General features: G+C 44.3%; 1 protein-coding gene across 4 annotated transcripts in view; it reads left to right on the top strand.

The window, feature by feature from the left end:
• The window catches only part of LOC138481146 (uncharacterized), a 410,877-nt gene that overhangs the window by 149,782 nt on the left and 234,076 nt on the right, over positions 1-27,019 (top strand). For 2 of the 4 annotated variants that reach the window (XM_069613080.1, XM_069613079.1), the window contains exons 4-5: positions 3,184-3,282; positions 12,511-12,571. In XM_069613080.1, coding sequence (XP_069469181.1) covers positions 3,184-3,282; positions 12,511-12,563 — 152 coding nt within the window. In that variant the 3' untranslated portion in view covers positions 12,564-12,571. The remainder of the gene's footprint in view (positions 1-3,183; positions 3,283-12,510; positions 12,572-27,019) is intronic. The other 2 variants (XM_069613077.1, XM_069613078.1) reach the window with 1 other exon arrangement.

Here is a 27,019-nt window from a genome sequence, read left to right on the forward strand (position 1 = left end):
CGATGTACAATCCGCCTTCACTGCCAAAGTCAACAGAGCCAGGGCCCTGCTTCGGGAGGCACAAAAACGGCCATCAGATCAAATAGATCACTCAGTAGGAGCATCGATCACATGCCAACAGGAACCTTTACAATTTAAAAATGTCACCACAGAAGAAATACTTAAAACCCTAAATTCAATGAGACCTACCACATGGGCAGAAAATGTCATTCCCCCAAAACGTATCTTAGAAATTGCCAACATCTTCTCTCTACTCCTATCTAAAATGGTGAACGCCTCCTTCCGTAATGGACATGTCCCAGAAAGCATCAAATCTGTCCCTGTCACGCCTTTAGCAAAGGAACCGGACTCAGATCAAAGAGACCCCGGCAATCTGAGACCGATAACAAATTGCAATTTCTTGATAAAAATACTTGACAGGATAGCAACTATCCAACTCCAAGTGTACGCGGAATCCATTAATGTACTACATGGTCAACAATCCGGATTTCACACAGCTCATAGTACTGAGGCCGCAATGTTGGATCTGCAGTCACACATGCTAAGCATCGTGGAAAAGGGGAATACTGGCCTCCTGATGCTGCTAGACCTTAGCACAGCCTTCGATCTCTTAGACCGTAAGAAACTCAAATCAGCTTTAGCGAAAGTCACAAACTGCTCCCATGAAGCAATTAGCTGGCTAGACTCCTTCCTGTCAGACAGAAAATCCAGGGTTCCTTGGGGTAACAACTTTTCATTCATGGAGACAATTGGCTGCGGCGTGCCTCAAGCAGCCAGCCTGTGTCCACTACTCTTTAATCTGTACCTAAGATTCTAATGTCTGGTCCTTGACAAATTGGGTGCCTTTTTCACCAACTATGCCAATGACACTCAGCTGGTGGTGGAATTGAGCGGGGACTACGAACAGGACAGTGCAAGAGTTGAAGAAATCTACAAATCCATTGAGAACTGGATGAATAACAACTTACTATGTCTAAATGCAAATAAGACAGAGCTAATGGTCTTCGGTCCAAACCATGCCAGAGCCAAACTTAACGGCTCATATCAATTCTACCGCATAAACAACATCCAAATCAAGATGGTACACAGAGTAAAAACATTAGGGATGTATATGAATTTGTCCATGAGTGCTGAAGCCCATGTTCTCCAATAAAATAAGCACTGTGCATACCACCTTCGTCTCTTCAAGGCAATCCGCCCTTACCTTAGTGAAGACAATTGCACAACAAAAGCCAGAGCCACCATCATATCAAGGCTGGACTATGGCAAAGCTCTCATGCTGGGAGCAAATAAGGGTTATATCGCCAAATGCCAAACTATCCAAAATAATGCGGTAAGGATTATAAAAAATAAGTCCCAAAAAGGAACACATAAGTGAGGATAGAAGGAGTCTACACTGGTTAGCCGTTGAGGAAAGAATTGCATTTAAGGCTTTGACACTGACACACAAATGTATCCACGGGACTGCCCTGTCCTACCTGAAAAGCAAACTGGCCACTCAGATCTAACTCAAAAGGTCAAATCGAAATTGCCTGATTCAAAAAGGCTAATGTACTTGGGAAAGCCTTCCATATTAAAGCAGCCACAATATGGTATGACCTGCCCATATCTTTAAGACTAGAACAAAAAACACAAGCTTCCGGCGAAAACTCAAGGCACATTTGTTCAAATGACAAACCGGTCCTAGGAAACTGATACCCCTAATGATTTACTGAATGGCTTCTTCTGTGATTATATATGTTTTTGTTCCTACGTCTTAATGTTAGCGCCCTGATGCTTGGTAGCTGCTGGTGCTATATACACAAATGAATATAAATAAATAAATAAATAAATCATTGCAGGAAGACCTGGCCTGGACTTCAGCATTGGAATCCTGCTTGGAGGAATGCATTGGTGGGGGGAGACTGTTTCAGGGAATCGGGCTCCTCGAGATACCAGTGAATGGCTGTGGTGCATTGATACTGGTGCTAGGGAGTCTGAGCTTCCCTTTCACATGCTTTGGGGGACATTTGGAAGTGATTAGAAAAGAAAACATCTGATGTCGGCTTTTCTTTGGCTTGTCTTCTGTGTTTCTAATCTGCATAGGCACAGAAATATACCCAGTGAAATTTCTCATCGGGAGAATATGCTGGGGTTGCAAGCTGGGAGAAGGGGCTCAACAAGCAGAGGAGGTGGGTGGGGATCAATGGAAGAAATTAATCCCGGAGTCACAAACCGTAGGGATGCCACCTGCTGCCAGATCCTTGCTCAGGCTATCTGTTACCCATATTTCAACCACTTTTAGGAGGGTGGAAATTACTGCTTTTTGGGCATCGGACATCTGGTGAATTCAATCGGCTACTGATGGTGGTGCTTTGCTTGCTTACCTTTGATTGGATCTGGTAACTTTAGGGACTGACGCTGTATCATTTCATCCCTCTTGTAGAGCATTGTTTTTCCCTGACTCTGTTGGGCCTTTTGTGATATGCCTTTCAGCAGTGAGCACCCTAAGAATAGTAGTTGGTTCACAGTATGGAGTTTTTGTTATACATGGGGATATCACTGGGTGCTGCAGAATCACTGGGTGCTACACATATGGAAAATATTTGCAGGGCTTCATAGCTGCTCACTTTTCCTCAGTAAACGCACACTACACAATTAACAAATGACCCGGTTTTTAATATGTCTGATTTAGGCTGTATAAAAAATGTGTAACAAAACCTTAGTAGCGTTTTCTCTTTTTGTCCCTGGTTGTTAGCCTTCGAGGGTGGACTTGCTCTACTGCCAATTTTTCCCTGACTCTGTTTGACAAGCTCTGATGTGCTTTTCAGCAGTGAGTACCCTAAGAATAGTAGTTGGTTCACTATGAAGTTAGAGTTTATATTATACATGTGGAGATCACTGGGTGCTTCACATGGAAAATATTTTGAGGGTATCATAGTGCACATTTCCCTCAGTAAACGGACACTGCCCAACCACAAAATGAACTCCTTGTACATGTCTGATTTAGCATAGTATAAAAAAAAGTGCAATGTGACATTAGCAACATTTCCTATTTGCCCCGGTTTGTTAGCCTTAAGGGTGTAGTATCTCTGCCACAATTTACAGATTCAGCCATGGTAAGCTTGAGTAAGGTTTATACCATTTAAGAAGGCTTACTAGTACAAGAGTTTCTCATGAGTAATTTCTGCGTTTTCCTTACAGCAACTACTGACACTGCAATACATTCTGCTGGTCTTGTATTAAGAATCAAGCAAGAGGAAGATGACTCTGATGAATGGAAATCTCAAAACTCCAGCGCAAGTAAGTGAGATGACTATTGGGTGAACTAACATGCTTTGTTATGTTGAACTGGACCTTGACAGATTTCCATCTGCTGGTGCAAACCACTTGGATTTTCTGAATTTTCGGGAACACTAATTGAATGGTGTTAGTGGTTTGTACTGTGAGAAACCTGAAGGTGTCTCACTTGCTAGCCCTGGGACTCTATCATCCAGGTGGCCAGGACACGGCCATCACTATTGGATCCAGTTCCTGGGGGTGGACCAGTGCAGGGGTGGGGGATCACCTGGATGGGGGGTCCTCAGGGTGTGGAAATGAGACGCTGACCGGTGAGATGCGGTACCCTCCACACCCTTTTCCGACACAAACACTTTCGCACACCACGAAAGATGACGGACAAACACCAAAGCCTGACATGTCCTAACACAAGAGTCAGGCAATTGACCAGAATCACACACACCTGACTGCCCTTTCCCTTCCCCACGGGGATAAAAGGTGCAGCATGAGAGCACAATACGAGCAAGGCAGACTGCATGTCGAGAGAGCTAACCCAGCACGGCAGTTCAAGAGGAGGAGAAAGGCAGCCAGAGAGGCGTTGCTAGGTGGGTGGGGCTGAGGGGGCTGTAGCCCCGGGTCTTTTGGTTGTAGCCCCGGATAGAAGCTCAGGTGCTACAGCCAAAATGCAAGCTAGCCCTGAGTCCAGCCAGTCCCGACATTAGCTTAGCCCCTGATCTTTTCCAGACCTAGCAACACTCCTGTGTGGCCACAGCCGAAAGGGTGACAAGGAGAGACTTGACCTTGCCCTTTCCAACACAGGCCCGCGCAACCTCCATGAAAAGAATCGTAAGACTGCGAACAATAGCCGACGTGTGTTGCAACAGATGTCAACGGTTCACTGGTCCTCCTCCGCTGATAACCAAGCTGGGGAGAGACGCTTGCCACCATGGTACCGTCCTTGACTCCAGAGACGAGAAAAGCCAAGCGGTTCATCACAGCTGGTGAGTCAAGGGGCGAGCCGCTAAGAAACCGAACTGTGTTGAAAAAAAGTAGCAAATGGCTGATTAAAGAAAGTACAAAGAACTGTAAATACAAAAGGGGAAATCCAGCTACAGAGTCGGGCACCACACGGGTACTCACTCGGGAAATCTCTGGGCGATTACCCTCTTGTTGAAACTACCGTTACTAGAAGGCCTTGGGAAAGGCGCGAAAAAGGGGTCAGAGTGGTCATACCGGGCTCTAGTAAAATCTTCTCTACAGTCGAAAGTCTTTGGCTGGCAGATGATTGTAAAGCTAAGGGAAATGAATCCTGCATTGTAAGAAAGTAGAAGGAATTGTGTGATTGGCAAAAATTGGCAAAAGTGAACCCGACTGAGGGATGCCGATGAAGAGGGGGTGAAGCCTAAAAATCCTGATGAACAGTGTGTTGACAAGAGTGAACCCGACAGAGGGATGTCCACAGTTAACTGTTTAAAAAGACATTAAGATTTGTGAATTCCAAAGGAGAAAGCGTGTGAAGGAGAGCCATAGTGAACCTGACAGAGGGAGGCTGCTATTCGAGAGGGGTCTGAGCCCGGAGGACAGGTATCCAGGGGTGAGAAGCCAGCACCCTAACGACACGTGAATGTCACTGATAAAAGTGTTTGAATACAAGCCATATTGAACCCGACGGAAGGAGGCTGATATTGGAGAGGGCCCTGAGCCTGGAAGAGGGGGACCCAGGGGTTAAGAATTATCACCCAAGTCGTGCGGTTGTCATTTTCAACCTATCAGCCCCTCAAAAGCAAGAGAGTTAACCACCGAAGGTCCTGACATCACTTGGAACTTTTTGCGGCTCTGAGCCGGAAGAGGGCAATCCAGAGCTGAAAAGGCATCACCCAACGTACAAGTAGAAAGGAACGTTTGTTTATTATTTTGGAACACATCAGATCCTCGGAGGCAAGAGACTTCTTTTTTTTTTTAAAGAGACTTAACCACCGGAGGTCCTGATACCTGAGAGCGGAACTTCTGGCTTGTGCTGGGAAAGCTCAAGCATGTGTTGTGCTCAGAGTACCGTATTGACCCGTTCTTGGCAATAGGTTTTTCTTGGTATATGCCTTCTTGTTTGACAAGGAGCCACTAGGACTGCCTTATTATTTGAGGTTGTAGCTTGCTCCCATCTTAGATTTAGGTTTAGAGTATGTGTTTTTCCAATCTTCCTATACAGTTTATTAAACACCCTTGAACTGTGATCACTTGTGTCTGTCTTTACTGTTGTCACCATGAGTTCCTTGCACTACCCTGGCAGCCCCTGGCATGCAAAACTAGATCACTGATATTTATACATGGACCCACATGTAACATTTCAGCTGTTCACAGTATACTGACACACTAACTGTGTTGGCGACACTGTCACCTTGCAGTGATAAAGTTGCATGCTTCTGAGAAATGAGCGCATAGAATGATGAAAATAAGAGGTCAGGTGCTTTGCTTTAGTTCCCTATTGGCATTAGGGAAGTGTAAATCACTTGACAACCTTGTCCTTATTTGCCAACAATCTATTAGTTAGAGAAGGTGTTCTATTAATCCATATGACTCCTAGATCCCATAAAGCCTCATGGTAATATTACATTGGCATTTTGTTATTCTGTCTGATATGGAGGCAGTGCACAAGCAGCCTCATAATGTGATGTTGTGCAGGCATAAAGATATAGCTGCTTATTCCAAATGACTTTCGTTGAGGACCATCAATGTTTCATTCTCCTTGGCAATTTACTTCTACTCGCTTTGGGATTTTGCAAAAGAGGCAGGGAAACACTTATCCCCATGACATGCAGAACTGCCCCCTCTCCCAAACCCCCAGCAATTTATGTGGCTGGAACAATATGGTGACGCAGCAGCTCCAAATTGAGCTGGACACTGTGTAGTATATAGGATGGATAAAGAGGCAACTGAGCTGTCACAATACACTTGGATGCAGACATCAGGGTTCGCTTAGGACATCAAGTGCAAGCTGCCTCAAATGCTAATTGACAGCAAATGCCTGTTTGTGAGGTAAGATGATGTCTCCCATGAACAGTTTGAGACTTCTATGGCAGCAGCTGACTCATTCGGGTTGTCTTCCTCTTCTGCTACTTCTACAGTCTGTGAGAAAGTCTAATCACTGACTCTGTCACAAGGCCTGGAGAGGGCTGTCATCCAGGAAAGTGGGCCTACCACAGCAGTATTGCAAGAGTCGTGAGCTACCTGTAGGAAATACAGGGTGGGAGCTTTAGAACCTCACGTAGGAATCACTGGCCTTGCCTTGAGAGATGTAGTCTCCTTTTTTAGAAGTTGCAGAATGCAAGGTTACACCACCACCCTCTCGTCAACCCCCCATCCCCAGTTTCTATATGTATTTGTCAGTGTGTGAGCCCAATTATAGGAAGACCATGAGCCTAGGTAAAACGTGCGTTACAGGTGCTCCAAGAGTTTCCTGAAATCCAGGGTTTCATTACATGTGGGGCCCTGTAGATTCTAGGAGGTTCATCAAAATTGTCCAGTGTTAATCGACACATGTTAATCGAACATCCCGTTCTCCGCAGGGGATACCTATGACATAGGCATCCGGTGTGAATATTGGAACAAAAAACAAAATTAGCTGAAGTATACTATCGAAAGGTCCAGCACATGAACAGGGATGCCAATGATGTATCTGTATTCTATACCAGATGATCAGATTGAGGGTAGGGAGCAGGGGCAGGACTTTATTCTCGAGTCAAGGTGGCATCCAAGCTGTATGGAAGCTTGGGAAGCAGCGGACCCATAGCTGCTGGGACAAACAAGGCTATTAAGCAAGTGCGCCAATCCTAAAGCCCAGACTACACAAAAGATCCAAAATACGATCAGAGAATAGGTTACAGATTCAATGAAAGCATGACGTTCCAAGGGTCAGAGCGAGACACGGTAGAGCCAAAAGCATTCCTCCAGAAATCATCATAGTAGATCTGGAGATATAGTTTCAGGAGTGCAGCAGGAGAGCCCAGTAACTGACTACAGACTGAGGAATCCAGAAGTCATAAGAGCCCTGGGCCAAGTGGACAGGCTTACTAGGCTGCTGATGCTGTGAAAGGGATTAGGAACTGGACCCCTTAAAAATCCTGACTGGACCCAGTTTGCTTACCAATGAGTTGAGCATGCCAGCCCTTACTTATTTGCAGGACACTATATGGTTTTTAAGCAAGAAGGGGAATGATACCCCGTAGTAGCAAGAGAGGCAAGATGTCCTTTGGGAGTTACCTTGGCCACTATAAATCTGGAAGTGGGTATTTTTCTTTCAGGCAAATTACAAATAGTGAGCTGGGTGTTTTATCTCTATGAAAGTGAATAGTTTCAAAAAGCAAAGAGACAGTATATTCTGAACACTTTGATTTGAACCAAAAAGTGTCTAGGTGCTGTATCCCTGTGACTGTGAATTGGGTACGACGTTCATTTTTCTTCACCAGTCATTTTTTCGATTGGGTTTCTGGCCAGATTTCCGCCAGAAAGAAACCCATAGAAAAAACATAGGGGGTGTGGGGAAGGCTATATAAGGGGCGGGGGTCGGGATTAGAGTTACATAAATAGGGGAAGGGAGGGCATGGGGGATACCCCCCAAAAAGAAAACACTTTTCCAATGGGTTTCTTAAAAATAAATTTGGCAAAAAACCCATCGAAAAAATAAAAGGTGAAAAATGAACATAAAACCCTGAATTGAGCCAGAAAGCGACGGAGGGCTATACCCCTGAGACTGTTGAGAATAGGAAACTTGAGGTAGGCCAGTATCCCTATTAGAGAGAGGTAACTTGCCACTGGATAGTCTATATGATGTATTGGGTCTCAACCAATCAACTTTGTCGCTCTCATAAGTTATTCAATTTGTTGTAGATGGTAATGATCAGGTTCGTCTCTTAGGGACAAAGGGAGGGCATTCCAAGTATTGGCAGCAAGGACAGGGAAGCTGGCCCCACTTGCTCGTTGTAGCCTGAAGCGAGGAATCTTGATGCAATGCCTGAAAGCTGATCTGATAGGGCGTGTAGATGTGTGGTGGGAAAAGGTGTCAGACAGTGTAGGTAGGAGCTTGGTTGGAGAGGCACTTGTGAGTGAGGGACAGTGTTTTGTAGGTTATTCTTTGGTTAATGTTGAGCCATTTTAGTGAGTGTCTAGTTTCCGAGATGTGAAGATTCCTAGGGATGTTTAGAGCTGCTCGAATGGTGTTATTTTGCAGAACTTGCATTTTATTGAGGTTTTGTTGAGAAGTCCCCAAGTATAGTGCATTACAATAATCCAGTTTAGAGAGGACTAAGGCTCAGGCTATTGTAATGCAGTTCACTGCGGATAGGTATGGGTGGCAAGCTGTTATAAGCTTACTGGTATAGGCGGAAGAGGAGGCAATGGCGTTAGTTTGTCCAGTTAGTGTTAATGCCAAATCCAGGTAAATTCCTAATGTTTTTACCACATTGGCTACTTTGATTGTATTGCCGTCAATGTTGAAGGAGAATAGTACGTCCAAGTTATTTAGCTTAGCAGGAGAGCCCAGGAGGAGCAGCTCTGTTTTACCGTTGTTAAGATAGTGCCCGTGCTTCGCCATCCAGGCTTGTATGATAAGGTAAATGTTGTTGAGTGTCCTACTATCCACAATGTAATCGCCAGTGATGGGAATGAGTATCTGGGTATCGTCAGCGTAGTTGGCGTAGGTGACGCCCAGATAGTCAAGCTCATCAAAAAGTGGTTTGGTAAATACATTGTAAAGAGTAGGAGACACACAAGCTCCTCAAGGCACCCCACAAGTGACAGTAAGGCGGAGATAGAAGGTGCAAAGACCCTCATAGATCTATTATTGAGGAAGGATTCGATCCATGTGTTGGCTTGATCTGAAAAGTGGGCAGCTGTAGAAAGATGTTTACATAGAATGTTATGATTCACCAGGTCGAAGGCCGCTGATAAGTCAAGTAAAAGGAGCAGAGCCAGGTTGCCTTTGTCTTTCAGGGACTGGATTTGAGTTTTAAGGTCGATAAGGGCAGTTTCGGGTCCATCTCTAGGTCTAAATCCCGATTGCCTCAGTCCTAGTAAATTATTGGATTCTAGGTGATGTTGTATTTGCAAATATGCAGCACAGTCAAGTATTTTTAACAAAAAAGGGACTGTTGTGATCGGTCTGTAATTAGTTGGATTGTTGGGGTCTATTGAGGGCTTTTTTAGGAGTGGGAGTACCCAGGCATTCTTCAGATTGTTAGGTACTACGCTAGATTTGAAGGAGGCGTTGGTAACTCAAGTAATAAAAGGGGCTAGTTCCTTGACAGCTTCCTTGACAAGAGGAGCAGGGCAAGCGTCAATTGGACAGTTTAAATTTTAGTATAATGGTTTTGACCTCATTGATGTATAACAGTGAGAAATTAAATTGAGGTTGTGTATTATTGCTAGTGGCGTGAGGGTTCAGGATAGGGTCAGTGTTAGTAATGAGCGATTTCTTCATGTCTATTTTATTTTGGAGCATAGTCATTTTGTCCTGGAATGCATTCTGTATATTAGTGCACCGCTCAGTATCTTTAATGCAGGTGTCAGGAGGTGGGACTGGAGATTCTAGATGTTGAAGAGTTCCTTAGTGTTGGATTCAGCTTTGGAGATGCAGTCATTATATTTGTCTTTTTTGGCTTGTGTTATGGCTATTTTGTAGTTGAAAGAGGCTGCAGCAAAGTTGGCCTTGTTAGATAAGGATGGCGTATAATTCATGCTTTTGCTTTTGTTCTAATATACACAATTACATGTTTATAATAAACTGTCATTGAATCCACAAAAAATCACAGAGATGCTTTATCATAGCTAATACAATTCAAATTGACCTATCCATAAATACTGAGGTCAATTGAGATGTTTTGTGCATAGTTATTGATTAATCTAAAATGGAGGTTTATTTCAGCATGGGGTACTTTTTCCTTCAATTTCAGAGTTTTTTCCAAAAGGTTTTCAAATAGCCTCTGAGGTTTGTGAATGCTTGGGTCAGCATGGAGTCTCTGGTTCCTTCATTCTGTGAAATGACCAAAGCATGCTCAAACTCTCTGGATTATGCTAGAAAGACCTGTTTCTAGTGCTGATGGACCTAATGATGTGTGTGCCCCTTGACATCTTCATGGTGAACCAGCCTCCCCTTGCATGAAGCAGGCAGGGTTTATCATCCCAATGTGGGCCAATGTAACCCTTATGCCTGGCTATTGAGAGGCCGAGGTACCAATCTAAACACTTCAGATGAGTTCACTGATAGTCTTTAGTCAGCGAGACACAATCCACAAAGTCTGTTTATGCATATTGATGATGTAAGGTCTCTGTTTAGTATGGTGAGAAGGGCATAGACCTATTGGCATTTCGTCTCTGGATTATTTTTGAGTTTTTGTTGCCCTTGGCCAAGTAGAGCACACAATTGGTACAGTTAAGGGATACTTAGCAGGCCTTCCCACTGTTATGTTATTGTGATTTGTAGCGCGCAACGCTGCCATCTTTCATGGTCTCCAGACACTCAGACGGATCTGAAAATTAAGGAGTTTGGGGAGTTAGTAGGGCTGAGAGGGAAAAGCGTAAGAGAGTTTTGATGTGCTGTTGGTAGCTTCAGTACGGAAAAACCGGTCACTGTGTGCTGGTGTGAATTTAGCTGATTGACATTTGTGCAGTGTTTCGTGGGTGGTTGAAGGCCGGAGTTTCAAGTGCATCTTGGGTGTTGTGGAGAGTTGGTAGAGTGCCTGTAGTTTGGGTGTTTTTCTGGTGAAGGCCTGCCTCATGTTACTTCTGTGTTGCATGCTAAGTATGCAGCGTGTTAAGGGATTTTTTTGGCAGGGTTAGTTGGGGTTATCTGGGTTGTTTTTTTGGGTTTCGTTCACCCATTCGGTTAGACTTGTTCCTGTCCAGTTCGAGGTTGAATTGTTTCTTTGGGGGGTCCAGTTTCATAGATTTCTCTTGCGTTGCAGTGTCAGAGTTTCTCTCTCCAGTGTTATTTATTCAGCTTGGTAAGTTAAAGAGCCATGTTTTTAGCGGTTTCCTGAATTTCAGATGATCTTCTGCTCGTATTTTCTCGGGAAACGAGTTCTATAGTTCCACTGCTATGCAGGAGAATGCTGATCCCCCAATTTTTTGTTTTGCGTAGTGTTTTGGTGCGAGGCGAATGTCGTTGCTAGACCTTTGTGTTTGTGTTGGTTTGTAGATGGTGATTTTTTTCCTGTATAAATTCTGCTCCTTGGCCGTGGATCGCTCTCTTTGTTATGCAGAGAGTTTTGAAGATGTTTTTTGAATGGTAACCAATGCAGTGTTCTTAGCACTGGGGTGTGGTGTTCTCTTTTAGTGAGTCTAAGGAGTAGTCTTGCCGCTGTGTTTTGTATTTGTTGTAGTTTCCTCATAAAGTATTCTTGCATTCTGAGATACTTTTGGCGTAGTCTATTCTTGACATGACGAAAGAGATGACAGCGAGTGTTCTGTGTGTAAAGGAGAAGGGAAGTATCTTCATGATCATGTGTAGGTAGAAGAAGAATTTCTTAACTTCTGCATTGACTTGTGGCTCCAGTGTTAGTTCATTGTCCATTAGGATTCCAAGATATTTGACCACTTGGCCGCAATTCTCCCAGCAACTGAGACAACGTATCCACCTCTGAAGTCTCCATTGCTCAGGCAGAGGGTTTTAAGGTAGGCTTTGCGTTCTGTCATGCTCACCTGTGTGGATCTGCAGGAGCAAGGGAGTCCTTCTGTTCTGCCCTGATGTTTCCTCTGCCCCAGGTTAATTTGAAAGTTGTTCTGCCAAAAAAAAGGAAAGATTAGGGAAGTTCTTGGACACTATTTACTCCCCCTTCCTCCTGTTCTCCACCCCCCAGATATAGTCACCTTCTAAATTCGTGTGGTGCGCTCTCCATCCTGTTAGTGCAGGGGTGCATATAACCAGCTTTCTCCCACTTGGCCTTGTGCGTGCCTTGTACTCGAATGGAGAGGGCGGCTGATGGAAGTACTGCTGAACACACTGTTCAAGTCCCAAGTGATAAAGTCTCAAGGGTAAGTGCAGCAGTGACAAGTTAGTTCACTGGTTTCCAGGTTTGTTCATGTACGTTGCAATTGCAGGTGCGGGAGATGCAGATCACCAGTTACTTCACTGGTTCTGGAGCTGTTCCGGTAAATTGTGAACACAGGTAAAAGTTTGCAGGTAGTAGAATGTGCTGGGAGTGGAGCGAAAGAGCCATTAATTTCACAGCTAATTTCCTTTCTGTTTGTGTTCCCTTACAGGAGTCCCAGGAGTCGTGGTGACGGTGGAAACTGGTTCCCGCTCGAACGCATAGGATCGGAGGTGAGTAATTAGTCTTATGTAGCGCGGGAGACGGGGAAGTCGGGAGCGCAAACGTACTATTCTTGTTCTTCTCTCCTCTAAGTGTTGCAGCGCTGGATTGCTGAAACGAGGAGCCGTAGAGAGAAACAGGTAGGTTCGCCGGTACAGGATTCGAGCAGAGATGAGCGTGTGCACTCGGCAACAGAGAGCACGCGAAGCATGGGCTGGTCTCTGGGCGTGGCTTTAATAGGCAGCCACGCCCAGAGACTAGAGCGCGCTGCGAGCTTCGAGTTGGCATACAGCAAGTCACTAACAGGAAACGGGAAGTGACTAAGAAATAAACGTGATTATTATGATCCGTAAAATGAATGGATGGCCCTATGTCCTAAGGTGTTTTTAATGTGCCAGGCCCTTACCCAAATGGCACCTACCTGACTTTCCTTCCATACGTCCCTTCGTGTTATGGATGAGAGAGGCTTAAATGTGGGCCCAGGTCTTGTATCCATGACAGAAATTGACTTTACTAGTCTTTTAAATTCCTAGACCCAGCACACCCTATCTTACAATAGAGTGCTTAGTATCCCCTATATCTAGATACTCGTGTAGCAGTCAAATGCTACCCTTTCCTCTCAGAATGGCTGGTGGCAGTGGTTTTACAACAAACTACCATGATTTTTCCCAACCACAAACTACTCGTAGCTCCGGTAACGTTAAATTGCGGGAGACTAGTTTTTCAAGATGGCGTCTGAGCCCCCTTTGTTAAAACAGGTCCCGGTCTTCTTTTTACGCCATTTCTTTGTGGAAAGGTCCTTCTAGAGTTTTTCTCTGCGCACCAAACCAGGTTTGGTCTCTTTGTTCATTCGCCTTTGGCTAGCTTCAGGAGTGAAGACCGCCTCTGGTGCCCGAGTGTCTGGGGTGGGCAGGAAGTGAGGGAGGTGCCCGAAACTCCCTGTCCTTAGTCTCCTAGGAGACGCAAATGCACTCTGTGGTGATTGGCTGGCTGACTCTCCGGCAAGGACAGCCACCCTGCTGGGTGAGTGACAGCTAGGCTGGAATGAATGGGAGAGAACTGAATAAAGGCCGAGTCTCTTGGCTTGGAAGGCAGAGTCGACCACTGGACGAAGGAGCCGAAGAAGAGCTTGAAGAGGACGGCTGCTGCAACTCTTGGACCGTTGGTTTGCCCGGTGAAGCCCTGCTGCAGGTCCGAATCGCCAAGTTCGCATTCGACAGAGAAGCTCTGCAAAGGACAACTTCTCCCTTTGAGTTGGTGGGACCAATCAACTCCAAGGTAAGCCACCTGGATACCGATCTCGGAGGTGGTTGAATTTCATCAGAGTTGCTGCAGGAAACCATAGGACCAGGGAGAGGGACCCCAGCTTGTGTGTGTTATTTACAGCCACCGGAATTGAAGTTTAACAGTTGTAAGCTTTTTAACCAGTCCTAGTGCAGTGCAGGAGTCCCCCGACATCCTCCCTCTTGTCCCCATGACTGAGGCACAGGAACAGCAAGATCTGCAGGAACTGTCAGGAACAGAAGTCATCAGCTGCATCTTTTTCTTCATTATAAGGTACTGTGAAACAAGACTGAGAGTACTTATCTCTTTTTTTGCAACTCGCAGGCCTAGTCCAACATATGATTCCTCTTTTTACAAACTACTTCTTAGAACTTGTGCCGAGACTTTATCGTTTACTTAAAAGAACCGCTTTATCCTATCCAGGACTTTAGTCTATTGACTTTGGCCTAGCCTATTGAATTGATTTGACTCTTCTGGTGAACTCCAAGTATTTGCACTGTCTAAGAATAATTGTAACCTTTCATGTTCTAATAATCTTTGCCTTTTACTCCTCTTGAAAAATATTCAGAAATAGTATTGAAGTATATTTGTGTGTGATTATATTATTGCTGCCTCCTAATGAATGTTTTGTAACTGACAGATAAATTAATAAGTATTTATCAAAGAAACCTTGAGTGTAAGAGTTTATTTGAACACCTGTGACTGTAGACCTCTCTGTAACATCATTACTGCTCACATTCCCCTCTTGAGATAAGCCTGGCTGCTCAGCCCTGCTACCAAAACTGTGTAGTACAGACTTATACTAAAGGTCGATTTTCTTACACCTGTAATCATAGTTGTCTGTAGTGGTCCCAGAGGGTACTGCATTCAAACTCTGCCTAACACTGGTGGCAAGCGGTGAGGATACATTTGTCGAGTTGTTACATTGAGAGTTCTGATTTACTTTTGTTCAAATAGTAGCCTTTGTACAAGGCTAAGCACCACTAGAAAAGCAATTGTAAAAAATGGACATGCATTGATTGAAAGATTGTTGAATCATCAAAACCTGAATAGTAGGCCTGCCAAACCTGCTATTTCAGAAAATGTGGAAAATGTTGATGAGGATGATGATTCAGAGTCTAACTCTAATGTTATTGAGGAGTCGGAAGCGTTGGTGTTGTCTCTGGATTTGAGCCCCTCTTTACCTCAGCAAGCTCTTAGGCATCAACCTTTACCCACAGGGACCCTACCAGGTCCAGTACCGAGTCCAGACCCTGTCTCTCTTGAAATAATGAGACTTGAGTTAGAGTTCAAAAGATTGCAACTCCAAGCTGAACACAAACAGAATGATCTCAAACTAAGGGAAATGGAATTGCAACATGCTCTTGAAATGAAGAAATTGCCTCCTGAAAATGTTTCTATCCCAGAGTCTTCTAGGTCTTCCAGTCCTAAGACACCTCGCATGCCTAAGGAAGCTGTGAGTATGTATGAGGTGAAGCTTGATATTTTGGATTGGTTGGGTGCTTTTGAATATAACTATGGGATTCAGGGTTTCACACGGAATCAGTTGATTCCTTGGCTTTTGTCTAGGCTCCCCAAAGTTGCAACTGATGCTGTAATGGAGGTGGGGGAACTTGAAAAATTGGAGTATGAAAATGTGAAGCTAGCTTTGATAGCTAGATTTGGGAAAACTCCTTCCCAGTACCTTAAGATGTTTAGGACCCTCAAAAAGACTGATGGTACCCCTTGGGCTACCTCGGTGTGTGAATGTTTGAAAAACTTGGATGGTTAGATTAAGGGTTACAGAGTTAACACGGAATGAGAAATCAGTTTTTGTTGGAATCTATTTTTGATGCCTGCTCTAATGAGCTGAGACATCATTTGGCTGAAACTAAAGAGATTGATCCTAAGAAGCTAGCAAAAGCTGGTGACTTGTGGGTTGCCAACAGGGCTACTCACAAGAATTCTGGGGCCACTCACAAAAAGGAGCAGGGGAAGCAGGAAAAGAAAGATAAAGAGAATTCTAAAACCTCCAATCTAAAAGAGGGCCACAAACAGAAAAAGGGTAAGCCACAAGGGAAACCAAATCAGTCTAGTGAAACCTCTGGTGCCAAACCAGAGGGAGGTCAGCAGAAGCCCCCATTTGTCAAAACATTTGGAAAATGTTATGCTTGTGGGTCAACTGACCATGTGAAAGGGGATCCCAGATGCAAGGGTAAACCTTCCGGGGTCCACACTGCCTCCTTAGCCTTCATCCCTGAGGGAGAAGTACATATGGCAAGTGGAAACTTTCAACTACTGGCTGAAGACCCCGTTGGAGTCTCTGCCAGTGTTTCTTTAGTGTCCCCGGGTCTGTGGGAACAGCAGAATTTAGATGTCTATAATTCTATACCAGATAACACAAAATAATACTACAAGGATAGTGTACTTGTAAATGGTCAGGAGACCCCTGCCATTAGAGACACTGGGGCCAGCATTAGACTGGCGGATGAAAGCTTTTTCAAACCTGAGGATGTTGCTAAGGCACCCAAAGGCCTCACTAAGCTTGCTGGAGGCCCTGTCCAACTGCTTCCAAGACTACCAGCTCTCATCCAGTGCAACAATATGACTGTAAAGATACCTGTCAGTGTACAAAGTGAGGTACCTGGGAGAATCCTGCTGGGGAATTACTTAAAGACTTTTGGAGTTGTATCAAGCACCCCCAGGCCTCCCAGTGAAAGGAAACGAGAACAGACAAGGAAGGCCAGAGAGCTCACCCTTGATGACTCTCAAGAGGTTGTTACAGGAGAACCTGTAGCACCCAGTCCACAGGAAATGCCCACTTCCATTTCCAGGAAAAAGGAGACAAAGGGGAACCCCAAGGTCTCAGGAAACAAGAAAGATAGCACTCCTGTGCATCAAACCAGCACATCCCCGAGAGGACAGTCTAAAGTCCCACCTGTCACTACTCCACCAGCTGAGGCTGAGTGTGAGAAACAGCCAGGAGGGGTTGAATCCGCTGCTGAAGATTCAGAGCTGGAAGAAGACCTTCCCCCTGTTGGAGATCTGGATCCTAAAGACCTTCTTGAGCTGCAGTCTCTACTGGCAGAAGGTGGCCCTGGTAGGGCAGACTTCAGCAGAGGTCAAAGAGTGTCCTACTCTTGAAGGACTTCACCAACAGGCAGCGTCCCAGCTGGACGGGCAAGAGCCAGGGAAGCACAGGTTGTACTGGGAGTATGGCCTCTTCTAGAGTGAACCTACTGAGTCTATCCCAGGGGACTACAGAAGACTTGTAGTGCCTCAGGAGATAAGACACCAGTACTCCCGGATTAATTAAGAGAGGTGTCACGTCAGAAGCGGCCGTTGCTGAGCTCTTGTTTTCGGTCCTTGCTCCTGTGAGCGCTCACAGTGAGGCTTGACATTCTAACTCGCTACGTCTGTTATTACAGAGGCGAGGGCTGCTGCTCCCACTGCTGCTGCGGAGGAGACAGGAGAGCAGGAGAGGGGAGGGGATGCTCACCCTTGACAGCACCTTTGACTGCAGAGGATACGCCAAAGGCTGCCGCCGACTGCCGCCAAATGCATCCGTTTGGAGAAACTGGTTGTGCGGTTTCTGGTGAGCAGCTGCAGTGAGACCTGATTTCCTCACATTGGGAAGGAGAGTACTGTGAGTACTGTGAAAGTTTTGTGCGCGCGGTGGATGGTTTTAGAGAACGCCCGTTTGACATTTCTTTTGAGGTTGGCCCTCGTGGTGCTCTTTGGGGGTCCATTGGCACAGGTTTTTACACAGCTCTCTCCACTACTGGAGTGTCTCGATCATTGCATTAGACATAGACACCAGTGAGTGGCTACAGCGGCTACATTGGGGAGACTGCAGGTCTAATCCTTTGATCCCGGCTGTACATATTTCAGCTGCAGCACTATGGCACTCTTTTGATATATTCAATTAAGGCATTGTGATCAAACTTTGCGCTATTTGTGCAACTTGTATACTTTACTCTAAGACTCTAATCTTGCAGTCCATATCATAACCGTCGAATATTTTATCAACTGACTCAGTTGGGGGTGAGGACTGTGGGCAAGTGTCTTTCACTTACCTGTACTCTGTCTCTAGGAATAACTATTTGGACATTGTATTGGGCTTTCAATTAACAGTCTTTATTTTACCTATTCTGTTCTCTCCATATAACAAGGAGAGTTTAAACAAGGAATAACAAATAAAAATAGCTGAAGTGCATTGAGAGACTGTTGGCATCTGTGAAGGTACCTTATATAATTTACTGTGCACACCGATTATTGGTACATAAACGGGGGAGCTAGGTTATAGTAACCTAGCAATAAGGGACACGTGTGGGCACACTAACATTGGTTGACACTTCTAACCAATCACAGTCAATTATAAAAAAAAAATGAAGTTGCGCAGGAACGCCCTCTTAGATGACCGTAATTGCCCAGAATGGGATGGATCATAACTAGAGGAAATAACATCTGAAGACGTACTCTGTAAACCATGTAGAGGGGAACCAGTACCCTCAACGTCAAACATAACAGCGATTGCGCAGGTACACTCAGCAGAATCGGTGAATAGCAATGCAGTATCAGACATTGCCCAACATCGGAAACGTGGCTTGGAATATACCACCACAACCGAAAAAATACAAAAGAAAATAGAAGATCATTTTTGTGAGGGAAAATACGTGGAAAGTACGACTATTGCCCAAAATAAGAACTGGCACATCTCGTATGTTGAGGAACAGGAGACACCTCCCAACCACAACCCTTTACCCCAATTGGTACTGGAAAAAAACGCCTTGGCTGAGATTTATATGGAGGGCACAAACCAGGAGGATGAATTTGTAAAGTTAATACCGACTCAAGAAACCAATGGTGGGAGGCAAATGGCTGAGGAAATTACAGACTCAATTCAAGGATCCCAACAAATGCTGGAGGAAGAGGCCATAAAACAAGCAAGTACGGAAACCCTCTCAGCATTAAATTTTGTCCTGAACTCCTTGGTTACAGTTTTTGATCACTTAAAGACTGAAGTTCAATCGCAAGGCGGCACCTTGCTAGAGTTGACTCATGAAACATCTTGCATAGATCCATCAATAGTGGGACTAACAACGACAATTAACATAGTCCTCATGCCCTGCATTAATGACTTGAGGGTAGAACTAACTAAACAAGACTTGGATCTCTCAGCAATACAAAGATCTCATAAACAGATGTCAGAAGAAAAAGATGAGCAAGAAGACCTGCTGTCAGAATTTCTTTTACTACTCAAAAACCAGAGTGCAGAAAGAGGTGGAGCCACAGAATCTCCTTTAGAAGGAGAGGCTGGAATTATCTGCTTCGATGATGCACCGCTTTCGCAGTCCGTCTTGGAGGAGTTTAGAAGTTTGGCGCATGTGGTTGAAGATGGCGAGGCTGAAGAAATGGAGGTCAGACCAAGTGAACCTCAAAACAGCGCGCATAAGACCCCTAAAAAAAAAACAGCCAGAGACCACTCCGGAATGGACAGAAGCGGGCAACCATTTATCAAAGGGTAGGAGGAAAGCAAGGAAAAGGGAAGCCAGAAAGAAATGTACCACTACATTTCCAATTGCACTAAGAAAAAATCAAAAGATAACCCCAAGAGGCGCACAAAGGTATAAAATCCTGAATAGCAAAGATCAATCTAACATCAAAGTCAATGATATAAGCAGGCATAAAGAGATACAAAAGGAAGAACTAAAGTCCCTCAAGGACAAGAAAAATAAAGGGGCCGGAAACGGGGTAGAGAAAAGTACTGTGGCACAAAGAAAAGGAAAAAATAAATGGGAACCCCACAGAAGATGTATCACAAAATCGTACAACCTCGACCAAAGAAAAAGAAAAGAAGGTCAGTGTGGGGTTGCAAACTGATCCACCACAGGACAAACCAGGAGCGGCACATGAGGCAAGTTTGGAGCGCGACAATTCGATGAATACATCGGGATTTGAAGAAGTAAATCCAACGTAGACAACCACAAAGATGTGCCCCCCTCTAAAAGGTCCCCCATGGGGCCCAATGTTCCTAAAGAAGAGGGCTAAATGCATGTAAAAAAAAATCATTGCTTCAGCAGTTGAACCTACCACAAAAATTGCGCCAATCTTTTTACAACATCCTCGACAAAGAGGTACAACATTGCCCAATCAGATAGTTAGCAAAAATGGTCAAGGCAAAACAAAGGAATTGGGAGAGGAAGCCAAACAACAAGAGCAAGAGATTTCAGAAGAGCCCGGTCACGGGGTAACTCCTAAGTACCAGGTGCAGTCATTGGTGGAAGCTGCTGAAAATCACAAATAACCAATTCCAAGACTATGGTTTAAGGCGACAAACAAAATCCTGCAACACAAGTCACTTTGCAGAAAGGCAATTTTGGGCTATACCAACAAGATCCCTAATCTCTTCCTCTTTGGGACAGAAGACATGGAATACGTAAAGTTCCCAAATAGCAGCAGTCAAAAACTGGCAGTGGTGGGTTTTACATCACTGAAAGCTTGGAAGGCAATAAAAGCTAACAGAAAAGATTTAGAGAAAATACACCTGGTGGTTTTGGAGAATCTGCCAGAGGAAGAGGTCAAAGAAAAAGTCAATGGGAATAGTAACCCCAAAGAAACAAGCCTAAGAACAGCGAGTGCATTGAACCATCAAACCTCCTCCAGTTCTAATGCAAATAATATTGATCCTAAGGACTACACATTGGCTGCTCTTCCTGAAATCCTTACACAGGTACTCCAGAAGTTAGGTCTGGGCCTTCCGCACCTTTAGGCAAGATGAAATAATGATTACAAGCTGGAACACCTGAGGTCCAAATACCTTCACGATAAATAAAATGAAAAATACCCTCTTTCAAAACATCAATATAATACTACTTCAAGAGACCTGGCATATACATCCATTGCAAATAGAAGGATACATGGTCATCGCAGTGCCAGCAACACAGAAAGCACTGGGTCGGCCATCAGGCGGGCTGTTGATTGGGATCAACAATTCACTAAGTAGAGATGTGTCAATTCTACATAGTGACAAAGATGGTGTCCTTTCATGCAAAGTCGGGCTCAATACTATGGGGGGGCAGGTACAACTGGTAATAGTGAATGTATACTGGAACCCGGCACGTTTGGATCTCCGAAGTTTCCAGGCCTTGTTGACTACAGTAATGGAAAAAATACTGTTAACCCAGAATGATGTAAACGTGATTCTAGGAGGTGATTTAAATGTCCAATGTATAACAATACAGAACAAAGGCAACAACTCAAAATGGGTAAAAAAAAAACAAAGACAGGATCCCAATGGGTAGAATATCTAAGCTCATGGGGACTCGGTATGCTAAATGGATCGGTTGTAGGTGACAAACCTGCAAAACCAACTTGGTCGCGGGGCAACTCCTTCTCAACATTAGATTACTTCTTTGCATCTGACGCTCTGCAGGCGAAGGACATTTCAATGGAAACTATATGGGGAGAAGGGAGTGATCAAGCCCGAATAAAAATCAACATATCTGGCATTAACAATACTCGATCAGCAAAGTATATACACAATCTCTCTGTAAAAAAGGGGGAGCAACGCTGGTAAAGTATAAGAGAGAGGGGAAGAAACTAAATGACAAATTGTCATGTCTCACTATCATGGACCTAAAGGAAAACTGCAAACCCGAAGGCTTCAAGAAATATATTTGGGCCATTTATCCTCCAAGTACAAGCAGGCCTCGGAAAATAATTCATCATCAACACCTATTTGATGAAGAAACCTGGGAGCGTAAAAAAGCCCTAAGAAGAGAAAGCAGACGTCTAAAAAAGCTTATAGCAAACCCATCAATATTACACAGAGAGTTAAAAAATCTAGTGAGAGACTACAAACAGTGGTCTCGGGCAAGAAACTTCCAGCGTCATCAACAAAACAATGAACAGATGCTCAAAGTGCTCTGTGTAGATAATACTCGCAACTTTTGGTCCATTATAAATAATTTGGGCAAGAAACCTGACGATAACACCACTCAATGTAACCTAGTCCTGAAAAAGAGCTGGGTGGACTATCTCACAAACAACTTTAAGAATACATCCAAGATTCTAAAAGGAGAAGAGGTTAACTCAAAATGGGAGCTCAAGTTCGGTGTACAACTAATAGAGGATCTAATTTTAAAAGCTTCATCCTCAAAAGCAGCAGGCCCAAATGGGTTAACTTACCAGGTATTAAAAACAACGTTAAAACCTGGGCTAATCTCCTATTCATCCTACATACGGAAATACTAAAAAATCGCATGTTCCCCCGTCCTGAAAACAAGCAGTGATCATACCATTCTTTAAAGGGGGAGATCGGTCGCTGCTGGAAAATTACAGGCCAATTGCCCTCCTCGACATCGAAAGTAAAATATTCATGAAATTGATCATGACAGAGTTAAAGGATTGGGCTAAGCATGCAAAAAAAACTTCTAGATTTCAAACCGGATTCAGAAAGGGAATGTCCACCACACTAAATGGGCTAACATTGTCCCTGCTGTCAGAATATTCCAAAGCTTCAGGAGAAGGTTCAATATATGGAGCATGGATAGACCTCTCCAGGGCCTACGATTTAGTGAGCATAGATCGCTTATTGGAGAAGTTGAGAAACTGGGAAGCACCGAAGGGTTTGCTGGCCATTCTTTCAGAACTACATAAGGACACATCACTGATGGTACGCCTGGACGAGGCCGGGCACCTATGTAGCTTGATAAGGGCTGAGCAAGGAGTGTGACAAGGTTGCTTGGGAGCACCATTCTTCTTCAACCAATATCTATCAGATCTAGGACCCTTTTTGGAATCATGGGCAATGGCGAGCCCGAAACTATATGCAACCAAGGTTTTGTGGCTCGCATATGCGGACGACATAGTCCTGATCGATAGAACAGTGGTAGGACTACAACATCTTCTGAATGGCCTAAGCAAATACATCAAATTGAATGGCCCTCAGGTAAACCCTAAGAAATCAAACATTTTGATAATGAAACACCCAAACAAATGCATAAACTATACACGCTGGTTCTTTGAAGTTGAGAAGATCCAGAGAACGGAAGAACTAGTGTATCTGGGGTATGTGATATATGCCTCTGCCTCAATCTATAAGAACAAAAATGGAAAGACCAATACCACAGATGAAAAAAGTTTTATGGGAGTTTTGTAAATTCTCTATTATACCACTGGTAAAGTTTTACATCGCAAAAATAACACCTGTGTTACTATATGGTTTGGAGGCCAATCCAATCCTTTGGGAGATAGACTGGCAAAAAATCGAAAGTCAGGTATGGAAAAGATCACTAGGAAAAACTGTGGAGTGACTTAGAAGTTCTCAACTGCCTACCATCCCCGGACCATGGATTGGTAGAGAGGTTTACCCGAACTATGAAGAGCATGATGGGTGCTTTAGAGGAACCCCTTCGAAGAAAGTGGGACCTTCTACTGCCATGCCTTCTTTTTTCTTATAGAGAAGTCCCTCAGGATGGAGTTGGATTTAGTCCCTTTGAGCTCCTCTATGGTCATCCAGTTAGAGGTCCGTTGGCCCTAATTAAGGAGGGGTTGGGGAGTGCTCTTTCCCCCAAGCCAGTGGGAGTCACTGACTATGTGTTAGGTCTCTGAAAGAGAATGACACACATGATGACAGAAGCTACTGATAACTTGAAAGCAGGTCAGTCTCTGGTGAAGCATTGGCATGACCGGAAAGCCAACATGGTTGAGTTTACTCAAGACCAGCTAGTTCTAGTTATGGTACCTATAAGGCAGAGGCCCTTACAGGACAAATGAATTGGACCCTTTACGGTTGTGGGAAAACTTGGAGAGGTCAATTATGTGGTGGACTCAGGCAATCCTAAGGAGGCCCCCAGGGTCTTTCAGACCAACCGCCTAAAAGCCTATGTCTCTAGACCAGAACTGGGAGCTTTGCTTCTAGCCTCTGCTCAGGAGGAGGAGGACAGTGAACCTCTACCTGACCTCCTCAGGGGACAACCTTTAGATGGGACCATAGAAGGAGTTAACCTCTCTTCTAATCTGACACTTGAACAACAGGAGGAGTACAAATCTCTGTTAAATCAGTTTGCCCATCTGTTTTCACTATCACCAGGCTTGACCTCTTGGGGCCAGCATGATATTCTCACTGGTTTCTGTTTATCTGTCAAAAGCATAGGTCACAGAATGTCAGACCATGTAAGAACCCACATAAAGGAGGAGGTCAACAAGATGCTTGATCTCGGGTTAATAGAGCCATCCACAAGTCCATGGCCTAGTCCAGTTGTGCTAGTGCCAAAGGCAGGATCCAAGCAGTTGAGATTCTGTGTGGACCATAGAGCCCTTAATGCAGTCACGAAGACTGATGCCCATCCTTTACCTAGGACAGATGAACTTGTGGACGAACCTGGTTCAGCCAAGTACCTCAGTACATTTGACCTAACCTCAGGCTATTGGCAAATAGTCCTGACTGACCATGCCAAGGAGAAAACTGCATTTTTTACCCCAGCAGGCCTCTATCAGTTTATGGTAAAGCCTTTTGGATTAAAAAATACACCTGTTACATTCCAAAGGATGGTGAATCAAGTTCTGAATGGGATGGAGGACTTCTGAATGGCATACTTGGATGACATTGCAGTGTTCAGCTCTACTTGGAAAGAACATGTTGACCACCTAGGATATTTATTGCAGGCTCTTGAGCAGGCTCATCTGACCATAAAGGCAAGTAAATGTCAAATTGGTCAGAGCAAAGTGGTCTAACTTGCACATGAGGTAGGAGGAGGTGAAATAAGGCCATTTCCTAGCAAAGTACAAGCTGTACACGAATGGGCCCCCCTTTACTACTCAAACCCAAGTGAGAACCTTTTTAGGTCTCACTGGTTATTATAGAACTTCATAGAGAGCTATGGGACCATAGCTTCTCCCTTGAATGTGGTCTCCTCACCCAAATTCCCCAAAAAGGTCAGGTGGAATGAGTGCACTAAGGCATTTCAAGGACTTAAGAAAGCCCTTTGTCAAGCACCAGTCTTAAGAGCTTGTAACTACAGCCACACCTTCATTGTGCAGACAGATGCTTCCAATACAGGAATAGGTGCAGTTCTGAGTCAACTGGATGGGAAAGGCAGGGAACACCCTATCTGAGTGTTTTGCCATTGTGTGGTCTCTGAAGAAGTTTAGACTATACTTTTATGGATTTACATTTGTGATTCAGATAGACCACCAACCCTTGAGTTGGTTAATGCAGATGAAGGGTGAAACTCCTAAATTGTTAAAATGGTCAATCAGCCTAAAGGAGTTTGATTTTACCATTGAACACAGGTCAGGGTGCAATCACCAAAATGCTGATGGTCTCTCCAGAATGTATGACCGAGTGGAGTAAGGAAATTCATCCAGGGGTGGATTAAATCCTCCTGTCCCTTAGTCTGGGAGGGACGAGTGTTGGGGAGAATTCTCAAAAATGTTCTAATTCCCTTCACCTTAGAGACCCCCAGCAGCTTTGCTGGATTTTGAGGATTTGATTCTTTTACCTGGAGAGAGTGTGACCCTTTTTCCCACTCTCTCATGTATTTTGATATGTGTTTTACCTCTGCGTTTTCTTTGGTTATGGAGTTTAACCAACCCCATAGGCATCATCTTTCTCAATTGTCACACAGCACCCTCAGTGCAGTGACACAGGGAAAACTTTCAGGCTTTTCCCAAGGTTTAACTACCTTCTTTGTATCTATTTATTTTTAATTACTTGTGTATAATCACTTTTGTGAATTTTACAAGGAAGAACTATTCTTTGTGTTGCTCTATAGGTAGAAGATTGTATAAACTAGACGATATTCAGTTCTCCTGATCAGCATGAGAATTGATTTTTTTAAAGGCGATGTCGAATAATTTTGCTGCGTTGATAGTCCATTTGGTGTTTTCTCCGGACATCAATCTGTTCCACCAGACGTCTTCTTCTAAGATCGAAAGATCCAGCCCAAGCGGTGGCAGGTAAGCTGTCCTTTCCAGATTCAGTTCCGGGCAGTACATCAGCAAATGCCTTAAGGTTTCAGTCTTTTCGGGTGTAGCACACAGTATGCATTCCTTGGTCTAAGACTGAAGTCTGATGGATAGAGTTTCACAAGTCGGAAGTAGGTTCAAGCGTGCTTTTAAGAAGCTCTTCATTAGACGTTTGTCTGGGAATTTAACACAATATGGCAGTGGAGTTTTAAGCTTGTTGAAGCTGAGTGGCAGATGTTTTGCTAGTTTATTCACCTGGGCTTTGTCAACTGTGACGATCCAGTCCTGGGATTCCATTTTAAACTTTACTCTCTGAGGGTTCTTTGTAAGGTCATCTTCAGTGCATGCAAGTTCTCTTAGTTTTGCTTGTTGTGTCTTGGCCCAGATATTTAAGATGTTGGTATGCCCGTTGGGAAGCTCTGTTGCAATGCTCTTATAGATTGGCAATGTGTCCGGAAGGAGAGTTCTTATAAAGAGTTGCATAGTACTCTGTTCAACTGTTGATACCAGGGACAGCAGGCCAAGGTCACGCCTAATGTTTGCTATTGAGACTGAATTTGGTAGACCAAGGACTGATCTCCACAGTAGCCCTTCAAGTTTAGGCCAGATTGTTTCTGGCATGGTGAGAGTTGCTCCCATTCCGTAAGTTAAAGCTGGAACGACTTTGCCTTTGTAAAATTGGATGACCGGGACCAGTGAGAATTTCCCATATTGTTTATCGATTGATCTCATCTGAGCTGCAAGGTTCCTTGTTTTTTCCCACAAAGTCTGTTGCTACCTTCTCTGGGATAAGCTACTGTTTCCCTCAGTAAGTAAAGTGAAATTGACTTTACTAGTCTTTTAAATTCCTAGACCCAGTGCACCCAATCTTACAATAGAGTGCTGGAGGGGTTACTTAGTATCCCCTATGTCTAGATACTCATGTGGCAGTCAAATGCTACCCTTTCCTCTCAGAATGGCTGGTGGCAGTGGTTTTACAATGAACTACCATGATTTTTCCTGACGCGAACTATTCGTAGCTCCTGTAATGTTAAATCGCGGGAGCCATGTTTTTCAAGATGGCGTCTGAGCCCCCTTTGTTAAAACAGGTCCCTGTCTTCTTTTTTCGCCATTTCGTTGTGGAAAGGTCCTTCTAGAGTTTTTCTCTGCGCGCCAAACCAGGTTTGGTCTTTGTTCATTCGTCTTTGGCCGGCTTCAGGAGTGAAGACCGCCTCTGGCGCCCG

This window comes from Ambystoma mexicanum, chromosome 5p, assembly GCF_040938575.1.
Source record: "Ambystoma mexicanum isolate Mex_15411 chromosome 5p, UKY_AmexF1_1, whole genome shotgun sequence".
NCBI lineage: Eukaryota > Metazoa > Chordata > Amphibia > Caudata > Ambystomatidae > Ambystoma > Ambystoma mexicanum.